The following is a 21319-nucleotide window of genomic DNA, read 5'->3' as shown; positions in this document are numbered from 1 at the left end:
TTTTTCCTGTTTGTAAGTTCCTTACCAGGCTATGACTGCACAAAGCTTTTCTGCAAACATAACATCTGGATGCTACCAGCTCCCAACACCCAAGAACGTGAGTCAGTTGGAGAAGGGCCAGAGCAGGCCACAAAGATCATCACAGGGATGGAGCACTTCTACAAGGACAGGCTGAGCAAGTTGGGTCTGTTCAGCCTGGAGAGGAGAAGGCTCTGGGGAGACTTCACAGAAGCCTTTCAGGATTTGAAAGGGGGCTACAAGACAGCTGGAGAGGGACTTTTTATAAGGGTTTCTTGTGCTAGGACAAGGGGCATTGATTTTAAACTAGAGCAGGGTAGATTGGCTCAAAAGTACCCCCCAGGAAGAGTAGGAGAGGAAAGTAGGAAGAAAAGTAGAAAGAAATTTTTCCCCATGAGGGTGCTGAGGCACTGGTACATGTTGCCCAGAGAAGCTGTGGAGGCTCCAAGCCTGGCAGTGCTCAAAACCAGGTTGGATGAGGCTTTTGTCAGCTTGATCTAGTAGGAAGTGTCCCTGCCCATGAGAGGGGGGTTGGAACTAGATGATCTTGAAGGTCCCTTCCAGCTCAAGCCATTGTATGATGATTCTGTGATGCTGATGATCTTGCACACCTCATGCAGAATCCCTCATCTCTGTGGCCCTACCACTCTTACTTTCTTGTTTCTTTCCTAAGATTTAGACTGGAGGCTTTGGGGATAATGATTATTTCTGTTCACTGAAGTCTATCTAGGGCACATCAATTATTAATTTGGAAATGTTCCTTTGCAGCCAGCCATCTACTGCAATGGCATCTGTAAAATGCTCTTCTCCTAACCTCTGCAACTTCTCTCTCAAAACCCAGAGTCAGCAATGCTGAGATTTGTTGATTATCCTCATCCTGGAATGCTTTGTAAAGTGCTAAGTGTTAAAATATTAGGTATTAAAAATAACCCCTGGTGACAGCACAGTGAAGAGATCAGAGAGGGAGGGAAATGTGAACATATGTTTTAACATATATCAGATTTTCTTGTTACTGGCCAGAATAAATATGCTCATTGAAAGTGTTGTAAACAGGAGCAAAGCAAGGCCATGCCTGCCTGCTGGGGAACAAAAGCTCATTTGTCCCTACCACACTGAAGACATTTTTCCAGCTCACTCACCTATGAAATGATGACTCCAGAAACATGTCAAAGCTGGCCAGACAGATGAGCTGTGGAAGAGGGGGTTTTGCATGTTGAAAGCTGTCTGGAGGCATCTTTAGTTTAGGCACCAGTGTTTCACAGGGTGGAGAAAGGCAGCTCAGAGGACAGAAAATGCCACTGCCTCGTGGTCACTTGAGTCTCCTTTTGGACATGACCACTTCTTTTATGCAGCCACCTCAGGACACATTAAGTGGAAAATTGCAGCAGAATTTCATAGAATTTGTACATGAGCCAAAAAATGTGTATCAGTAGATTAAAAAATACCTAAGATACTGCTCTTTAGGTAGGAACAATCTGGAAGTGTGCCCTGGCAGTGTCCAAAGGCAGGTTGGACAGGCCCTTCAGCAACCTGGTCCAGTAGGAGGTGTCCCTGCCCACGGCAGGGGGTTGGAACTGGTCCCTTCCTACCCAAGCCATTCTAGGATTCTATGAATGGATCAAGTCAAGGTGATCCTTCCCCTTTACTCTGCTCTTGTAAGACCCCACCTTGAATACTGTGTTGAGTTCTGCTGTCCCCATCATAAGAAGGACACAGAGCTGTTGGAGCAAGTCCAGAGGAGGGCCACAAAGATGATCCAAGAGCTGAAGCACGCTGCTGAGCATCAGCCCAGGATGTGGTTGGCTTTCTGGGCTGCATGTTGTAAAGCAGCACAAAAGACACACTTCCATAAGGAAAATGCTGCTGAGAAGGCTTATGTTCTGTGCTGGGCTCTAATTGAAATGATCCTGTTTAGCTTCATAGTCTTCATTTATAGATCTTAGAAGTATTTAGAGGCTTTCTATCCATTCTGAAAATGAGAAATCTGAGACACACACATTTGTTGTTGCTTCCCTGAAAAGGCAGATCAGAAGCATGACTGGAATCAGAATGCAAACATGCTGAATGGGAGGCCACTGCTGCTTGGATCACACTAAATGCAGGAGACTAACCCAACACCAAACTGAGTCCATTAAAGCCATCAAACACCACACTAGCTTTGAGTCCACATCTCTCCCTTTACCGAGCTTTGTGACTGGACAACTGAGATTTCTCTCTGGATCATTAAGCTGCAGGCTGGAAACTGCAAGTCAGCAGATTCTCTAATGTAAAGTTTCTGAATGGGCAAAAGCTCATTAGACATGTAAAGACAAAGCTGACAGCTAAAGAATATCAGCAAATAAAACTAAGAAGAGTAGAGGCTTAAAAGAGGGAGAAAGATCTTTGGGTCAAGGGATGAAATCTGTATTTGGAGTTTCAAAGCATTCAAGTGTTGTAGGAACACACATCCTCTGGTTTCAAACTCACATACCTGATTTGTTAGCTCACTTAGCAGCTCCTGAATTAATTGGAAAAGATTAGGAGGAAAAAGAGTCTTCAAGTTTAGCTTCATCTGAAAGGAATCTAGGTCAACCAGCTCTCAGACTGCTCTGTAATGTGAACCATGGGCTAGGGACAATAGGGAGATGTGCTCCATCATCATACTTCTGACTGGAAGTCCCATGCCAGTGCAGAAGCACCCTTTGCTGCCTGTTCACTTCAAACAAATCCTCATTAATGAGACTGAAAAAAGAACCAGCCTCAGACAACCACTTTTAAGACAACTTGGATTAGTTATTTTACCAGCAGCAGAGCTATTTGCAAAACACAGAATGACTGAGTTTCACAGAATCATAGAATTGTTAGGGACCTCCTCCCTCCATACATTCATAAGATCCCTCATGGCCTTCTCTTCTCCAGGCTGAACAGTCCCAGCTCTCTCAGCCTTTCTTCATAGGATAGCATAGGATAAGATAAGATAGGATAGGATAGGATAGGGTAGGATAGGATAGGGTAGGATAGGATAGGGTAGGATAGGATAGGATAGGATAGGGTAGGATAGGATAGACCAAACCAGGTTGGAAAAGACCTTTGAGATCATCAACAGAGAAATGCTGCAGCTCCTCCATCATCTTTGGGGCCCTTCACTGGACTCTCCCCAGTCTATCCATGTCTCTGTCGTACTGGGGAGCCCAAAACTGGATGCAGGACTCCAAGTGTGGCCTCACCAGTGATGAATAAAGGGGAAGGAAACTAATGAATGAAGAAATTAAGGAAATAAATGACTTAGGTTGGTCTTTAGCATTAAGGAAAAGACATTTTATCACTCCTCTGTTCTAAGGTAAAGGAGTTTAGCTGAGAGGTGCTGTCATGCAGAATTTCTCTCTTAGGGCAAAGTAGAGATAAATCTGAAAAGCAATCTTCAACCAGCAGAGTGATACAAACTTCCACCCTGAACACTCCAGCTGGGCAGCCTATGGCAAGTGCAATGGCAACTTCCAAGGCATCTCAGGCCTGTAGATTGCCCAGGTCCAGTGCAGGGCTGCCAAGGGTTGATGCAAAGTGATGTAGAACAAGATAATAAAAATCCTTCTCTGCTCTACTCCAGATCTCATTGCACTTTCTGACTCTAAAGCTGTGGCACTTTTAGAGAGTGGTCTTTTCTAAGCTGACAGTGCAGTCTCTGATAAACTGTATGGAGGGGGCTTGAATTTAAACCAGATTTGACCCCCTGCATTTAGAGGTCAAATGTTAATGTATTAACCTAATTCATTGCAATGCCCCTAATATACTGCAACTTCAGTATTTCCCAGGCTCTTTGTTTTGATTAGATGGAGGTTTAATGTTCTCATGATGAACTAATACTCACAAGAGGGAGCAGTGATGAAATGAGACTAAGGTGGCAAATTGTGCTGTTTAAATGAAAGCAAGGCAGAAAGGTAAAATTAACTATTTTCTTAGCTGGTGAGGTTAGGATGGAAGAGAATATTTCTTTTCACTGGTTCAGTTACAATGTTTGTGCCACTGTGCTAAATGGTTTAGCCAAAGGTATTTCTGAGCTGCACTCAAGACCAAAGCTTGTGAATAAACATTTAATACCTACAGGAGCAAATCCTGGAGAACAAACCCAACAGCCTCCTGTGTGCCCTCGTTTCCTAACTAAATTTGTACCAGATGCTGAGACAGCCTCTGGTTTAGGAAATAATGTCTGAAAGCAAGCCAGATGACAGGATAAAAATGTGGGCAGCAACTTTTACTAACCCTTAACCTTGAAAGGTCCATCGTAAGGTTCTCTTAATATTTAAAAAAGCAATAAAATAGCTTAAAAAGTGACAGTGCTTTATACTCTTAAGAAAGTCATACTTTTTTATGTAGCCAGCCTCAGTGTTTAGGAAGCTTATGAATATTAAGGCAAATTATATCCTGAGCTGCAGCACGAGGAGTGTTGCCATCAGGACAAGAGAGGCGATTCTGCCCCTTTATTCAGTTCCTGTGAGACCCTACCTTGAATACTGTGTCTAGTTCTCGTGTCCCCATACAGAGATGTTAGAGTAAGTCCAGAGGAGGACCACAGAGATAATCCAAGGGCTGGAGCACCTCTGCTATGAGGAGAGGCTGAGGGAGCTGGGGTTGCTCAGCCTGGAGAAGACTTCAGGGGGACCTTAGAGCTGCCTTCCAGTTACTGAAGGGATCCTACAGGAAAGCTGCAGAGGGACTTTTCGTAAGGGTGTCTAGAGACGGGACGAGAGGGAATGGTTTGAAGCTGAGGGAGAGCAGGGTTAGACTGCATCCTAGGAAGAAGTTCTTCAGTACGAGGGTGTTGAGACTCTGGAATAGGCTGCCCAGGGAGGTTGTGGATGCCTCCTCCTTGGCGGTGTTCAAGGCCAGGCTGGATGAGCAGTCAAGTCTAGTTCAGAGGTGTCCCTGCCCATGGCAGTGAGGTTGGAGTAGATGATCTCTGAGGTCCCTTCCAACCTCCCTGCCATTCTAAGATTCTATGAAGTTCCTTTCCAAGCTCTTCTTTTTAAACTGGTTTATTTCCCTCTAATACCCTTTGAAACCTTGGAGAAAGCTTTGCAATTGAACTTCACATGATTCACACATTGGATGAAGGAACCTTGATAAGAAAAATACATACAAATCAGCATGGTGATGAACTCCAGATGAGGAGTGCATCATGTTTTATCTACATAAGAGCCAGTGGTGGAAAACAGTCAGAGAAATCTGCTTAGCACACATTTTCTTAATGATGAGAATCAATGTGCTTCTTATTGCTACACTATTTAGTTATCCTCTGAGGTTATAGGGAGAAAAAAAAATGGGGTAGGGGAAAAAAAGAACAAGAGATTGTATTTACCTGCAAACTCCTGGATTTGAGAATCTTCTACTTCAAACAACAACTCATCATGAATCTGGGCAATTAACCTGAAAAATTTCAGAGACTTTAGATGCCACATGCAAGAAATTTCTGAAAGCCTTTTCAATTCACATCATCAAATAAGTGTCACACACACAATGGCTATGAAGAAGTAAAATGACCACCCTAAGCACATGAAAACATCATGAATGCAGTTAGAAAGACTGCCACTCCACACAGAGTGAAAACATAAAGTCAGAACCAGCGTGCTTGCCAGCTCCTAAAGATCATCCAGGAATTTGATGTGACAGGATGTTACCTAAAGCCAATGGAATGTGCAGAAAATGGCAAGAAATCATGGAGACAGGCTGTTGGTTGATGCAGGTTGAGCTGGAATAAATGTGGTTGCAAATGGGTGGGTTTACTAATGCAAACTAAGTCAGTAGTAAGAGTAGTTGGCTCACTGCTATACCAACAGTAACTCCTAGTTGGTCAGCAGGTAGAATCCTTCCCAGGAAAGAATCTTTTCAGTTCAGGGCAAAGCTGGTGGCCTCATGCTGACATGGAACACTTTTAAGACTCAGCCTGACAGGGTGCTGGGCCAGCTAATGTCAACTACACTATCACCTGGAAAGGTTGGACATTCACAGCCTCTCTGGACAACCTGGTCCAGTGTCTCACCCCTCTCACTATAAAGAATGTCTTCCTAATTTCCAGTCTAAATCTACCCTCTTCCAGCTTCAATCCATTCCCCCTCATACTATCACTACCAGCCCTTGTAAAAAGTCCCTTCCCAGCTTTCTTGTAGGCTCCCTTCAGGTACTGGAAGGCTGTTCTAAGGTCTCCCGGGCACCTTCTCTTCTCTGGGCTGAACAGTTCCAACTCTCCCAGCCTGTCCTCACAGCAGAGATGCTCCAGCCCTCTGATCATCTTTGTGACCTCCTCTGGACCCACTCCAGCAGCCTGTTGTCTTTCTTGTGCTGGGGGCCCCAGAGCTGGATGCAGCACTCCAAATTGTTGTTCTGTAGATGTTCTAATCACCCAGAGCAACGCTTCCAGGACAAGATGTAAGCAGGCATTACATTATAGAGCAAAGTTCTCTAGTCTATCAGCAGGCACATGTGTCACATCTTAATTGGTCATTTTCTACTGGCATGTGTGTAATTAAGGCATAAAATAGGTCAAAATAACAAAACAATTATTTTAACACATCCAACCAAATTCTGCCCAGTTTCTCTCCTTCAGTCACAAGGTGTTTACATTCCCCTCAGAGTCAAAGACAAAACATAGCTTTCTCTAATTTGAGCAAAGGCAAATCTTCCCTATAGCCTTCCAAAGCTATCTGAAAACAACCTCTTCCCACACCAAATGTGCTGGGGTGAATCAGACCCACAGCAGAAGAGATAGAATCTAGCACACAGAATCCCTGAGCGTAGCTCTCACTCAGTGCATGTCTGATTAGACTGCATTCCTACTAGGATTAATCTATTGCTTCTTTAATTACTGTAGGTAGGAGCCTAAATCATGAAGCAGTACCATCTATTTCCAAATTGCTGTGCAGTTTGTGTCTAACATTTAAATTAAATGCCCAGTGCAGGCTTTGCTTAATACCTGCCAGTTATTCCAGTAAATAACTCCTTACAAAGGGCTGCAACATCCAGCTGGTTACTACTTATAACTGTTCACAGCTTTCAGGGAAACATCCTAAGATAGTTTCACGCTGCCTGAAATTACAATGTGACATTGACTAACAGTGTGGTGAGCTCTAATAATAGATCTTAAATTATTAGTCACTTACAACACAGTCAGCAGCAGAGTGAAACAGATTAACATATTCCTAATAGGAAATTGGGACACAGGATACAAAAAAGAAAGAGATGAAAAGACCAGGATCAGATGTAGCAAGAGGGGGAAAAAAAAATCTACATGAAAAGTTTCTTTCTAATGCAAGTAAATTAATTAAAGCAAGGGATTCCTTGTAATCATTGAAATGACATGGAAGAAGATAAAAATCAGAAAGAACTGGGGACATTAAATATGAATATACTGTGAGCCAGAGGAGTAAGTGAAAATAATTGCATTGATCAAACCAGTGCAATAAAACAGCGATAGACTGGTGATTGCTCACAGCAGAGTAATGCCTCATGCCTTCAGACAGGATCAGAGCACTATGGACTCTGACTATTTCATAGATTCATGGAATGGGCTGGGTTGGAAGGCACCTCAAAGATCATCTAGTTACAACCTCCCTGTCATGGGCAAGGACACCTTCCACTGGCCCGGGTTGCTCCAGGACTCATCCAGCCTGGCCGTGAACACCTCCAAGGAGGGGGCATCCAAAACCCTGTTCCAGTATCTCACCACCCTCACTGTCAAGAATTTCTTCCTAACATCAAAGTCCTTCTTAGAATAATTTACAATATACATTAAAAAATTCATCATCAATTTCTGGTGTGGCCTCACCAAGAGGGGACAATCCCTTCCCTGGTCACGCTGTTCCTGATACAAAGCAGAAAGCTTGTTGGCAGTGATGAGAATGAAATTGTAGCTGAAGCAGAGGGAAAGGATTCTCTTTGGAGAATGAGTGAAAAAGCTGAGTTATGTGAAATCCATCAGAGCTCATTAGTTTGAGTAAAAACTCTAGTTCAAAAAAGCAGTGCTACCATGCATGACTTGGGAGCAGAAGGCAGTGAGAATAGTTACATTTTTCTGCAGGTATAGTAAGAATTCTAAAAGTATAAACATTTTAAAAGTTACTGAAAGCACTTTGCTTTTTAAAAGGCTATTAATGATCCCTTGGCAGCACAACAAACATCTAGCAATAAAGAATCCCTCATTTTGCATTCACACATGGGTTTCTTATTTAAAACAGCACCATGTCCCTGATCATTGAAATTCATCCCATGCTCTGATGCACCATCATCAGCTTCTACATCCCAAATATTCTCCTTTTCTGTCATCCCTTTTTTTAATGAGTAAAATAATCATCCAATTGATAACATTATGGTTCACTTTGAATTTGAAACTTCTAATTGGATAATAACGGGAGGTAGGATCTCTGCTGCCCTGGTGAGGTTGCATCTGAAATATTGTGTCCAGTTCTGGGCACCTCAGTTCAAGAAGAACCTCAGGGAAGTGCTTTAAAGAGTCCATCACAGAGCCACAAAGATGCTGAAGGCAGTGGAACATCTCCCTGCTGAGGAAAGGCTGAGGGCTCTTTAGCTTGGAGCAGAGGAGCCTGAGGGGTGACCTCACAGTATCACTAAGGTTGGAAGAGACCTCAAAGATCATCGAGTCCAACCTGTCACCACAGACCTCAGGACTAGACCATGGCACCAAGTGCTACGTCCAATCCCCTCTTGAACACCTCCAGGGATGGTGACTCCACCATCTCCCTGGGCAGCACATCCCAATGGCGAATGACTCTCTCAGTGAAGAACTTTCTCCTCACCTCCAGCCTGAACTTCCCCTGGCACAGCTTGAGACTGTGTCCCCTTGTTCTGGTGCTGGTTACCGGAGAGAAGAGACCAACCCCTTCCTGGCTACAACCTCCCTTCAGGTAGTTGTAGACAGCAATAAGGTCTCCCCTGAGCCTCCTTTTCTCCAGGCTAAGCAACCCCAGCTCCCTCAGCCTCTCCTCGTAGGGCTGTGCTCAAGACCTCTCCCCAGCCTTGTTGCCCTTCTCTAGACACGTTCAAGTGTCTCAATGTCCTTCCTAAACTGAGGGTGCAGAGCAGCATTCGGAGGATGGAGCCAGGTTCTATTCAGTGATGTCCAGTGATAGGACAAGGGGCAATGGGTGCAAGCTGGAGCAGAGGAGGTTCCATGGGCACAGAAGGAAAAATATTTTCACTGTGAGGGTGACAACACACTGGAGCAGGCTGCCCAGAGAGGTTGTGGAGTCTCCTTCTCTGGAGACAATCAAAACCCATCTGGATGTGTTCCTGTGAGACCTGCTCTAGGTGACCCTGCTCTGGCAGAGGACTTGGCCTGGATGATCTTTCAAGGTCCCTTCCAGCCCCTATCATTCTATGACTCTGTCATCCAGATGATCTCTACAGGTCCCTTTCAAACCAAAGCATCCTGTAATCCTATGACAAGGAGAGACTTCAAAATTGCAGTTAGGAGAGCAGATGTTTAAAGCTTTGTGTATAGGAAGTTACAAACAATTCCCCAAAGAGCATAAAAGCTGGTAAGGGTTTACAAGGAAATACACTAAAAAAAAATAATCATATAAATAGGGTAATATGGGGAAAAAAGGTCAAAAAAACCCAACCAAACAAATAAACAAACAGCACCACAGCAAATAGAAAGTTTTGCAATGGAAAACTAAGAACTTAATGACTTGAAAATTTGAGAAATGGGTACTTCATAATCTAATATTGAACAAATAGATACTTAATAAAGTAATATTTAACAAATTGGTACTTAATAAAGTAACATTTAATACAACATTGGGGTTTAAGTCATCTAATGAAGTGCTTCAACAGCAACAGCCAGAATGGTTGCTCCTGTGACAAACACTTGTATGGATTGCAAGAACATTCAGCAATTATGACATTAAATGATTTGGGAGGGAAGACTTTTAAATCTTCTGTGACAGAACTTAAGGCTCATCCCCAGAAGATGAAAATCTGCAGACTGCTCTCCTACTACGAATCTTACACCTTCCTCCTGAAGCATCTGCTACTGGCCACACTCAGCCATAATGGACCAGATGGATGTTGGATCTGATTCTTCTTAGAAATCTCAATGATCCTACACTAAAACTGTATTAATCTTTTGCTGGTACTACTAGTCATAGAATCACACAATGGCTTAGGTTGGAAGGGACCTTAGAGATCATCTGCACCACCCCTCCTCATAGTAGAGGTGTTCAAAAGGACACAGAGCTGATGGAGCAAGTCCAGAGGAGGCCACAAAGATGATCCAAGGGCTGGAGCACCTCTGCTTATGAGGATAGGCTGAGGGACCTGGGTTTGTTCAGCCTGGAGAAGAGAAGACTCTTGGGGGAACCTTGGAGCTGCCTTCCAGTACCTGAAGGGATCCTACAGGAAGGCTGCAGAGGGACTTTTCCTGAGGGTGTCTAGAGACAGGACAAGGGGGAATGGTTTGAAGCTGAGGGAGATGAGGTTTAGACTGGATCCTAGGGAGAAGTTCTTAAGTACAAGGGTGGTGAGACTCTGGAATAGACTGCTCAGGGAGGCTGTGGATGCCCCCTCCCTGGAGGTGTTGAAGGCCAGGTTGGATGAGGCCTTGAGCAGCTGAGTCTAGCTGAGAGGTGTCCCTGCCCATATTGGGGAGGTTGGAGTAGATGTCCTCTGAGATCCCTTCCAACCTGAGCCATTCCAGGATTCTCTGAAAACCTCCAACATCTGCAGCTATTGAAAAGCACTGAAAGATCCATTTTGGATCATTCCTTTATATATGGCCTTTTGCTGAGCTTGTCCCTTTAAGAAGGCTCCAGACATGCTGAGAACTAAAGCTGTGTGTTTGTGGCACAGGTCCAGTGCTGGAAGAACAATAAATTGGTGAGAAAGCTGAATTGTTGGATTCACACCAAATTACTCAACAGTTCTTTGGACTTGTTAAACTTAATTTGCATGTGGTTGGGATGTTATAACCCCTAGTGACTCTCTGAGAAGTCCATGTAGTGCCAGGTAGGCTTTGGGAAACATCAGTGCATTCTCAGCTTGCAAAGTGATAATTTTACAAGAACTGCTACAGGCAGCAATTCTTCCACATTTTTCCAGCACCAAAGTTCTTTCTTACCAAGTTTCTGTGTCTGCCACTGATGTTTTTAATACTGACTGTAACTACAACTGAGTTCACCAAGTACCTTTCCACTCTCATCAATTCCACAAACTTTTCCTTCAGCTCCTACTCTGTGCCTTGATTTCACTGCAGAAGTTTTGTGGTTGGGTTCTGGGTTTGTTGGGGTTTTCTTTTTGCTGTCATCTGCCTGGCAGGAAAAATTGTGTGGAGGTTCTGTAAATTGGAGCAGACAGGTAAAAGCTAGCACTTGGATAATTTACATCAGCAGCACATTTTCAGCAAGCTGCTAGGCCATCAGCAGCAGAGCAGCATCTTAAAACCCTGGCTAATATGGAAGAAGTCTGAAGAAATCACATTGATTGCTTGTCAGTGCCACACAAAATGCAGAGATGGTAACAGTGATGCCAGCAGATAAGCCACACTAATGTCAGATCCTTATCACATGTATTGCATTTCATAGAATCACTTGGGTTGGAAAAGAACTCTAATACCACTGAGTCCAATAATTCTCTAACTCTATCAAGGCTGGGGCTAAACCATGTCACTTAGCACCACATCTCTGCCACTTTGAAACACCACCACAGATGGGGATTCAACCACCTCCCTGGGCAGCCTGTTCAAGTCATTCAGAACCCTTTCAGGGAAGAGTTTTTCCTCTAATGATTGCCCATTGGAATGGGCTGCCTGAGGAGGTGGTGGGGTCGCCGACGCTGGGGGTGTTCAGGGCGAGGCTTGACAGGATGCTTGGTTGTATGGTTTAGTTGATTAGGTGGTGTCGGATGATAGGTTGGACACGATGATCTCGAAGGTCTCTTCCAACCTGGTTAATTCTATTCTATTCTATTCTATTCTATTCTAATATCCATCCTAAACCTGCCCTGGTGCAACTTGAGGTCATTTCATCTCATCCCATCTCCTGCTACTAGTCAAAGTGGACTATACCATTTCATCAAGAGGGAGACTCTGCTGAAGAGTCATGAAAAAGTAACTTGAGTACCTGTCCCTGACTTCCAAAGGCAGTATCAGATGTGCCAACAATCGTTGGAAATCTCCTGACCACTACAATGACTGAAAACCCCCTGACCACTAGTTCTACAAAAACAAAGCCTCACACTGTTGGGTCAGGGCTTGCTCACAGCTGAAGAGCTTTCAGAGTGTGAAACATGGATGCAGGGCTGTCAGTAGCCAAGATTACAAACACACCTGCACATTGAGACTAAAACCTGTGTGATCTTATCCAGAATTTCCTCCTTTCTTAAAAACTTTATTTTGAAGGTAAGGAAGGCAGAATGCTGACTGTTAGGCACTGCTTGGCTGTGGCTAAGAGCACCCTGTCTCCCTGTGTAAATCTGGGGTTCCAAATTGCTTCTAAAGCACACACAAAAGACATTTCGCTTTGCTATGCTGTTCACAGTGAAAATTCTGCTTCCCAAATTAGAAGTTCAAAAAGGGGGGAAAAAAACCCCTCCACAAACCAAAAGAAAAAACCAAACCAACCCAAACTTAACAACTTAACCAGGGGATGAAGATGCAAGCAAAGATAGTAGTGTGCTGTCTTTGGAATGAACATGATCTGATGTGCTGGCAACAAGAGACTGATTGTATTTCTTATTCTGGAAGAGCTGCTGTGCATTCCTACTGTTACCACAACAGCACCACTTGTGTACATGCTTCCTTTGAACAATATTTGTCAAAGCACTGTACAAAGGATTATCCTGACTTGACTGATAAGGAAATCAGGGAACAGACCACTGCAAAAATAACTGAGTGTCACCTGGCAGACAAGTTTCAGTCCCATACTCTTTTGGCAGGACCACAGTGATGCTTTCAAATGCCATCATCCATCCAAGTTCACAGAGTGCATAAAGGCACTGATGGTGCCTTCCAGAGAAGCTTGGCTTCTAAGTACCTGCTAAATATTACAGCAAGGAGCCATTAGTGACTATGAAAAAGCTCTCTCCTTTAGCAAAGCCATCCAGCTGTTAATGGCTGGCAGGAGTTCAACACTCCAGTTTAAAACAGTCTGTCTCTTATAGATGTCTTTGCAGGCGTTGTCCTTCCCAGCTGTGACATTTATGATAGGAGTTAAGGCCAGGCAGTGACACTTCCCTGATGTCTGGTCTAGCCATTTCCCATAGAATAGAATAGAATAGAATAGAATAGAATAGAATAGAATAGAATAGAATAGAATAGAATAGAATAGAATAGAATAGAATAGAATAGACCAGACCAGACCAGACCAAACCAAGTTGGAAGAGACCTTCGAGATCATCGAGTCCAACCTATCATCCAACACCATCTAATCAACTAAACCATGCAACCAAGCACCCTAACAATTCTCCTCCTGAACACCTCTAATGATGGTGACTCCACCACCTCCCAGGCAGCACATTCCAATGGGCAATCACTCTCTCTGTGTAGAATTTCTTCCTAACCAGCAGCCTAAACCTCTCCTGGTGCAGCCTGAGACTGTGTCCTCTTGTTCTGGTGCTGGCTGCCTGGGAGAAGAGACCAACCTCTGCCTGTCTACAACCTCCCTTCAGGTAGTTGTAGAGAGCAAGGTGGTCACCCCTGAGCCTCCTCTTCTCCAGGCTAAGCAACCCCAGCTCCCTCAGCCTCTCCTCACAGGGCTTGTGTTCCAAACCCCTCACCAACTTTCTTGCCCTTCTCTGGACACCTTCCAGCAACTCAACATCTTTCTTAAACTGAGGGGCCCAGAACTGGACACAGGACTCAAGGTGTGGCCTAACCAGTGCTGAGCACAGAGGCAGTCTGCTTTCACAACACAAGGAAATTCAATGTGTAAAAACTTCAACACTTCCCCATGTTTCCCCCTTGGCTATTTAGTGACACTGCTTCTTTAAAAGAGATCATTTTGAGAAAGGACAACCCAAGGAAACTTTTCTGCTGAGAGAAGAGAACATTCACAAGCTTTAGGAGACACAGCATCAGTCATGAAAGTGTGGGGCTCTCAGACTTACAACAACCAGCCAGTTACTGAACCTAAAGATGTGTGTGCTAGGTAGGAGCTGCAGAAGGGAGAACATCCTTTGCCCTCTCACCACTTCCACATGCCCCCATGCTGTTGGCAGCTCATTAGGCTGATGCTCTGTCACTGACTTCACTCAACGTTCAACTCGCTAAAGAAACTTTCAAGCAGGCCCCAGCTGCCAGATTCTGGTCTCTTTGCACAACTCAGGCAGCACAAAGAGTTGAAATCATGAACTCAAAGAATTCTTTTGGTTGAAAAAGCCCTCTAGGATCATTGAGTCCAACCATTCTCTAACTCTACCAAGGCTGGGGCTAAACCATGGCCCTCAGCATCACGTATTTGCCTCTCTGAAACACCTCCAGGAATGGGGATTCAACCACCTCCCTGGGCAGCCTGCTCCAGTCTTTGAGAACCCTTTCTGGGAAGAAGCTTCTTCTAATGTCCAACCAGATCTCCCCTGCTGCAGCTTGAGGCCATTTCCTTTCATCCTATCACTTGTTAATAGAGAGAAGAGATCAAATGCCACTTGGTTCCAACCTCCTTTCAGGGAATTGTCAAGTGAGAAGGTCTCCCCTCAGCCTCCTTTTCAGTGAGACAATCTCCCCAAAACATAGCCTGCAGTATGCTACAGGCCATGATCCAACATTTCAGGCAGAAATGGATGGTTGAATGCCTGCAGTATCTCCACCAAAGAACCATTTCCCATTTCAGATTTACACTAGCAGACCACTCATTTCCCGGGCTGTTTTGTAATAGTTCAAAGCATTTTGCCCAAAACCTTCCAAGAACACTTAGAAAAGGCTTTATTTTGGGCACAGGAGTGAGTCCACCTTTGAATTCAGCACCTGCAATTTATATTTGCAACTAGAAATGACATTTTGAAGCCCTGGTCAAAAAAAATACCAACACAAACACACACAGGGGATTGGCTGGGTGAGATGTTACACCTCATGGCATGGACTGTTTGAAAGGCTGTTACTTTGCACTGACCTAAACTCCCACTGAAGTCCTCAAGCCATGGCTGCTACAGCTAAGTTTTCATCATTTCTCTCCTCAGAAACACTGATGCTCTGCACTGCCTGCTAACTCTGTTTTTATCTGACCTTCTACTGCAAAAATTGATGTTCTGCTGGATTGTTGACTACAGCATCACAAAAGATGAGAATCCAGTTGTTTGGGTTTGTTTCTGCCAGTGGCATAAAAATCTTGAGGACAGTCTGTGATCTCCTACCCAACTATGAGCAGTCACACCAGAACAAAATCATGATGACCTAGCTTTGCTTTGGCAAAGGAAAGCCATCTACACAAGAACAAAAAAACCCCAGTTCATTTATTTTGCTTGAGCACTGGTTTCCTGATCCCTGGGTTTTTCCCAGCCCACTGAATGTTCAATTCCCATTATACAATGCACTCAAAATAGAGGAAGGATATGATCAGAGGGCTTGATTTCAAAGATGTGGAAGTGCCACTGAACTGCATCTGACTGAGATTCAGTGGCCCCAGGGCACTTCATTGCCTTGGGATAGTTTTACAGAGCCAACCATTTCAGCACAAAACTTTGAATGCATAAAACCATCCCACAAGTCCTTGCTTGTTAAAAGATTCAGAGGCACACATGATATTCCTATAGCTGCTTAAAATGCCAGAAACATTCCTTGCAATGATGGTGGTTTAAAAGGAAAGAGTTTTGCAGTCATAGAAACATAGAATGGCTTGGGTTGGAAGGGACCTCCAAAGGTCATCTAGTCCCACCCCCCTGCAATCAGCAGGGACATCCTGCACGAGATCGGGTTGCTCAGTGCCTGGTCAAGGCTGACCTTGACTATCTCCAGGGATGGGGCCTCAGCTACCTCCCTGGAAAACCTGGTGCAGTGTTCCACCACCATCATGGTGCAGAACTTGTTCCTAACATCCAATCTAAATCTTCTCTTCTCTCATTTCAAACCATTGCCTCTCATCCTATCACTGCAGGCCTTTGGGAACAGCCCCCTTCAGGTACTGGAAGGCTGCTCTAAGGTCTCCCTGGAGCCTTCTCTTCTCCAGGCTGAACAACCCCAACTCCCTCAGCTGTGCTCAGAAGTGCTCCAGCCCCCTGATCATCTTCATGGCCTCCTCTGGACCCACTCCATCAGATGCATGTCCTTCCTAGGGTGAGATTTCCAGAGCTGGAGGCAGTACTCCAGGTGGGATCTCACCAGAGCAGAGTAAGTCTTTCACTACTAACCTGGCTGTTAAAGTCAGAGAACCTACAACAGAGGTAAAAATCTCCACCATAGCCATCTTACAGAGATCAGCTGCAGAGCCTAGAAGAGAAAGCAATCTGCTTTTAATTTAAAGCATGTGAATGGAACAGTCTGTTCTTGGAAATATGGCAGAGCAATGACAAATACCTGGAGATCCTGGATTGTAATCTGCAAAACTAGGGGACTGGATTCATGTCATCGATGAACCAGGTCATAAGAGCCATAAACAGTAAGTAAAGCCAGAAAACAGTAATTAAACCCAGAAAACAACCACATGAAATGATGTGTTAATTAAAGGTGAATTTGTCAGTCATTGGTCACGAGTTGACAAATGTCTTTGTCTTAACAAGTCTGAAATTATCTACAGAGGAATTAAAAATTACCTCAGAATCCATTAAAGTTTCACATGTCACAAAAGGTTAGAACATTGTTTCAGTGCTGCACTTCCCTTTGGAAACCTAATTTTATGCTTCTTCATTTCCATGTGTAGGTAATGTATATTCATTACACCCCAGTGTTAAGGGCAGTGGTGCAGAAAGCAGTGTCATGTTACAGAGGAGATGACGTATTCCTGGTGATCAAGAGGCAAAATGATTCCCCAGGCTGGCAGTTTGGTGAGGGGCTCTGCTCTGAGCCATGCAGCAGGGGCTTAATGTATCTTACATAAAGATTTATTGGATGAAATGCAGACACAATCTTTTAAGTAAGCATTGGAAGCCATAATCCTCCTGCCCCATCAGATATCCTCCATTTCCTAGCCCATAGACTCAATGGACTCTGACTTCTTTCACTTTCCAGAGTAGGGATAAAAACCAGCCAGGTAGGCAAAGGGTAAGGATCCTCTGCTGGGAAATAACAATACATTAGATGCAATTATAAAGCACATTTATTGAATCCAGTTTAGCAGACTGTGATAAAATGTTTTAGCCTAATTTAGAAAGTTTTTTCCAGTCATAAAGCATTATCTCTTATAGCTGAAATCCTGAAATTCAAAGCTCATTGTAGTCTAGAATGAAATTGCAATTCATTTTAATCTGGGAATACTGAATCTTTCAGAGTTTTGGGGGTTTGTTTAATCCTTGCTTCATCACACCTTCTAATATGACATGTTTGGAGTAAGAGTTTCACTGGTTTTCAGCAGATCTGTCCTCCACTGCTATTAGAACTGATAATGAAATAGGATCATCTTATGATTGTAGGTACATGGAAGTGTTTGGTGGACAGTCCTCTGATATCTCTGCCTCAGCTCCAAGCTCTCTGGACAGATGGACACAAGCAAGTGCTGCTCAGAAGCCTGTGTGGTTTTATTAATGCTGCACTGTACACTCAGCAGGGTTCAAGCATTGTGCCTTCAACTGGAGAGGGCTGCTGGCCAGCTGGATGGAAACCCAGATGACCTGGACACAAGGCTCTGGATGAGGTTGTGCAGACAAGCCCAGTGCTCCAAGCAATCTGCTGCAAATGTTAGAAGGATTTTTTCCAATTCTACAGTTGGGTGCCTACAACACCAAGGCAGCCATCACTTGAGCACAACTGTTAGTCAAGCAACCCCAAGCACAAATCCAGGCTGGACAAGGGGTGGCTCAGGAGCAGTCTGGAGGAGGAGGACTTAGGGTGTCAGCTGATAAAAACTCCCCATGAGCCAGCAACGATCACTGGCAGCCCAAAAGGCTGGGCTGCATCAAAAGCAGTGAGAGAAGCAGCAGAGGGAGGGGATCCTGCCCTTCTGCTCTACTGAGACCCCCACATGCTGCACTGCCTCCAGTTCTGGCACCCCCAGCCTAAGAAGGATGTGGAACTGTTGGAGCAGGTCCAGAGGGGGCCAAAAAGATAATCAGAGGGAAGGAGAACCTCCCCTATGGGGATAAGATGAGAGAGTTGGGGCTGTTCAGCCTGGAGAAGAGAAGGCTCCAGGGAGATCTTAGAGCAGCCTTCCAGTACCCGAAGGGGGCTACAGGAGAGATGGGGAGGGACTTTTTACGAGGGCTTGTAGTGATGGGATGAGAGTGAATGGATTGAAGCTTGAAGAGGAGAAATTTAGACTGGAGATTAGGATGAAATTCCTTCCAGTGAGGGTGATAGATAAAATATACAATAGCTATAAATATTCTAGTCTATTCCATTCTATTATTTCTATAGAACATATACTAACTTCTCTTTCACATCCAACTCCTGCCTCAGTGATCCCCTACAGTGGACACCTAGAATATTCATTCTTTTGAGATTACCAGTAAAGCCAAGCACAAAGAGCCAGGGAGGTAAGGAGGAAGGCAGGGAGGAAGATTTCTTTACCTTGAACAACAAAATTGACAGCCTGCCTCTCTGCTTGAGTGCGTAGTTTGTAATCCTGGGCATTGATATTAGCCAGGGGTCTTCTGCGTCCCATGATGGAAACCACGTAGCCTTGCAGGGTTGTAAAGAGAAATCAGTGTTCTTAGAGTCATCTAAGATAAGGGAAAACCTCCACATTTCTCTCTGAAGATAGCATGGAGTTTAGTAATTATGTGCTGCCTGAGTCCATGGAATACAGAATCATGGAACTGTTTGGGTTGGAAAAGCCCTCTAAGGTCATCAAGTCCAACCCAACACCATCACGGCCACTAAACCATGTCCCAAAGTGCCATGTCCACAGGTCTCTTGAATATCCCCAGGGATGGTGACTCCACCACCTCCTTGGGCAGCCTGTTCCAATGCCTGAACAGTCATTCTGTGAAGAAATTTTTCCTAATCTCCAATCCAAACCAGCTCTGGCACAATTTCAGGCCATTTCCTCTCCTCGTATCACCTGATACTAGAGAGAAGAGACCAACCCCCCACCTCACTCCAGCCTCCTTTCAGGGAGCTGTAGAGCCCTCTGAAAACATTCAGAGCTTCTTGTATTTAAACCTTCAATTCTTATTGTATTTTTGGGCTGTGACTTATTTCCTTCAGAGAACTGGTACATGCAAGACAAGGAAATCTTGTGTTCATTAAAGCTCTAGTTCCAGCAGGAAGGCCTGCTTGAAACACCAGCAAACTCTTTCTGTGGGAGCTGGAACTATAAATACCTAGCAGAATTAACTATCTATTAGCAGCCATAATTAGAGATTTCCAGTTTACTTGGGAATAGAAGAGGGGGGAAAAAAAAAATCAATTTGTAGAGTGATTATATCATTAATGAATATTTCCCCAAATGATCAAATAGGTTGGGGGGGGGGGGGGGGGAAGTTCTAACACTTTTTTTCTCCCCCCATCTTCTATATGGAGTATTTTTATGTCCCTCTCACAGCCAAACCTCCTCAGCCCTAGAGTGGTGGGGGTTTTAGTTTGGAAAGAACACATGAAAACACAGGTAGAGCTTTAGGATGTATTTTGCAACTATTTTGGATGGCAAGTGAGAGGAGTCAAGCGGGGGAAAGAGATGTGAGAATAACACAGGCAAAGCTTTATCCCAGCTTGCCTTCAAAACTCAACATCTACTCTAAGAAAAATTAACCATTGTTAAAAATATAGCATTACAAAATCTTTCATTAGACTTCTGACCACCTTGACTACCCAGGAGCTGTCATTAGAGACCACAGAATCACAGAATGGTATGGGTTGGAAGGGACCTCCAGAGATCATCGAGTTGAACCGTTGAGAGGAAATGGGTTTAAATTGTGCCAGGGGAGGTTTAGATTGGACATTAAGGAAAGCTTCTTTATTGAGAGAGTGGTCAGGCATTGGAACAGGCTGCCCAGGGAGGTGGTGGAGTCACCACCCCTGGAGGTGTCCAAGTAGTGTATAAATGTGGTGCTTGAGGATTTAGTTTAGTGGCCATGGAGGTCGGGTTACGGTTGGACTTGGGGATCTGAGGGGTCTTTTCCAACTGTCATGATTCTGTGATTCAGGATCAAGCTGATGGACCAGCAGTGTCAAACCTCCTCTTCACTGGTCTGTGTCTCAGGAGGACTCTGCTCCTTCTGCTATTGATTCTGATCCATGTAATCCTGAATCCAGCTCCAGAATCCTCCCGAACATGTATCCCAACACACTAACAGAAGTGCCTTCATCCCAAATTACTATTGTGATTGTCAGCAGACCAAAACCATTCCACAGATGTGTTAGGAAGAGGTTCTTCAGTACAAGGGTGGTGAGACTCAGAACAGGTTGCCCAGGGAGGCTGTGGATGCCACCTCTCTGGGGGGTTTCCAAGGTCAGGTTAGATGAGGCCTTGAGCAACCTGGACTAGTGGAAGGTGTCCCTGCCCATGGCAGGGGGGTTGCAGGTTCCAACCTGAGCCATTCTAGGATTCTGTGTCATACCTTACTAGATTTGTTGAGCTTAATTGTAGCTGAAAAGCAGCTTTTCAGTCATTGAATTTTTCTTCAGTAATATTAATGAGCAAAAGAATGCAACTGCATGACAACTGGTCATGCTTCCAGGAGATTTTTAACACCTACAAAGTAGGCATATTACCCATTTTCATGACTGAAAGTTACATATTTCTATTACAACACATACCATGATGGGTAATAATATATTGGAAACTTACTGTTTCTACAAAATGCCTTAGAACTGTCTACCCTTATTAAGAAATAACAACAACAACAACAAAAGATTCTGACAGTTCTGCTAATTAGCTGTTAAAAGACAATATTTCAAGCAGCTATATTTTTCTCTCCACTAATTACTACACTCCCAGGATTCCCTAAATATAAATGAATATGTAGACTACCAACAAATTGGATGCAAGAAGAGTTTGCAGCTGCTGGCTCCAAGAAGCACTCTGCACACATCTGTCAGCACAGATACCACCTGAATTTCAAGAACATAAACTCTGACTGATGCAAAAAGAAAATGTGTTTAAAAAACAAAAAAAAGAAAAGGGCTCTGTACATTGACTCTTTGACTGGCTGGGCCAGGCAGAAAGGGACCTGGGGGGGACTGGTTGATAGTAGGCTGAACATGAGCCAGCAGTGTGCCCAGGTGGCCAAG

The 21319-nt window shown here is 44.2% G+C and overlaps 1 protein-coding gene across 1 annotated transcript in view; it reads right to left on the bottom strand.

Annotated features, from left to right (window-relative positions):
- Nucleotides 1–5171: 5171 nt before the first annotated feature.
- POLN (DNA polymerase nu) overlaps nt 5172–21319 on the bottom strand; it is a 61480-nt gene continuing 45332 nt past the window's right edge. Inside the window, exons 22-25 of the mRNA XM_054172088.1 lie at nt 18656–18766; nt 16345–16423; nt 5354–5421; nt 5172–5182 (exon numbers count right to left, since the gene is read on the bottom strand). Coding sequence (XP_054028063.1) covers nt 5172–5182; nt 5354–5421; nt 16345–16423; nt 18656–18766 — 269 coding nt within the window. The remainder of the gene's footprint in view (nt 5183–5353; nt 5422–16344; nt 16424–18655; nt 18767–21319) is intronic.

The sequence above is a fragment of the Dryobates pubescens genome, chromosome 23 (genome assembly GCF_014839835.1).
Source record: "Dryobates pubescens isolate bDryPub1 chromosome 23, bDryPub1.pri, whole genome shotgun sequence".
NCBI lineage: Eukaryota > Metazoa > Chordata > Aves > Piciformes > Picidae > Dryobates > Dryobates pubescens.
This window is presented reverse-complemented; position numbering and strand designations above follow the sequence as displayed.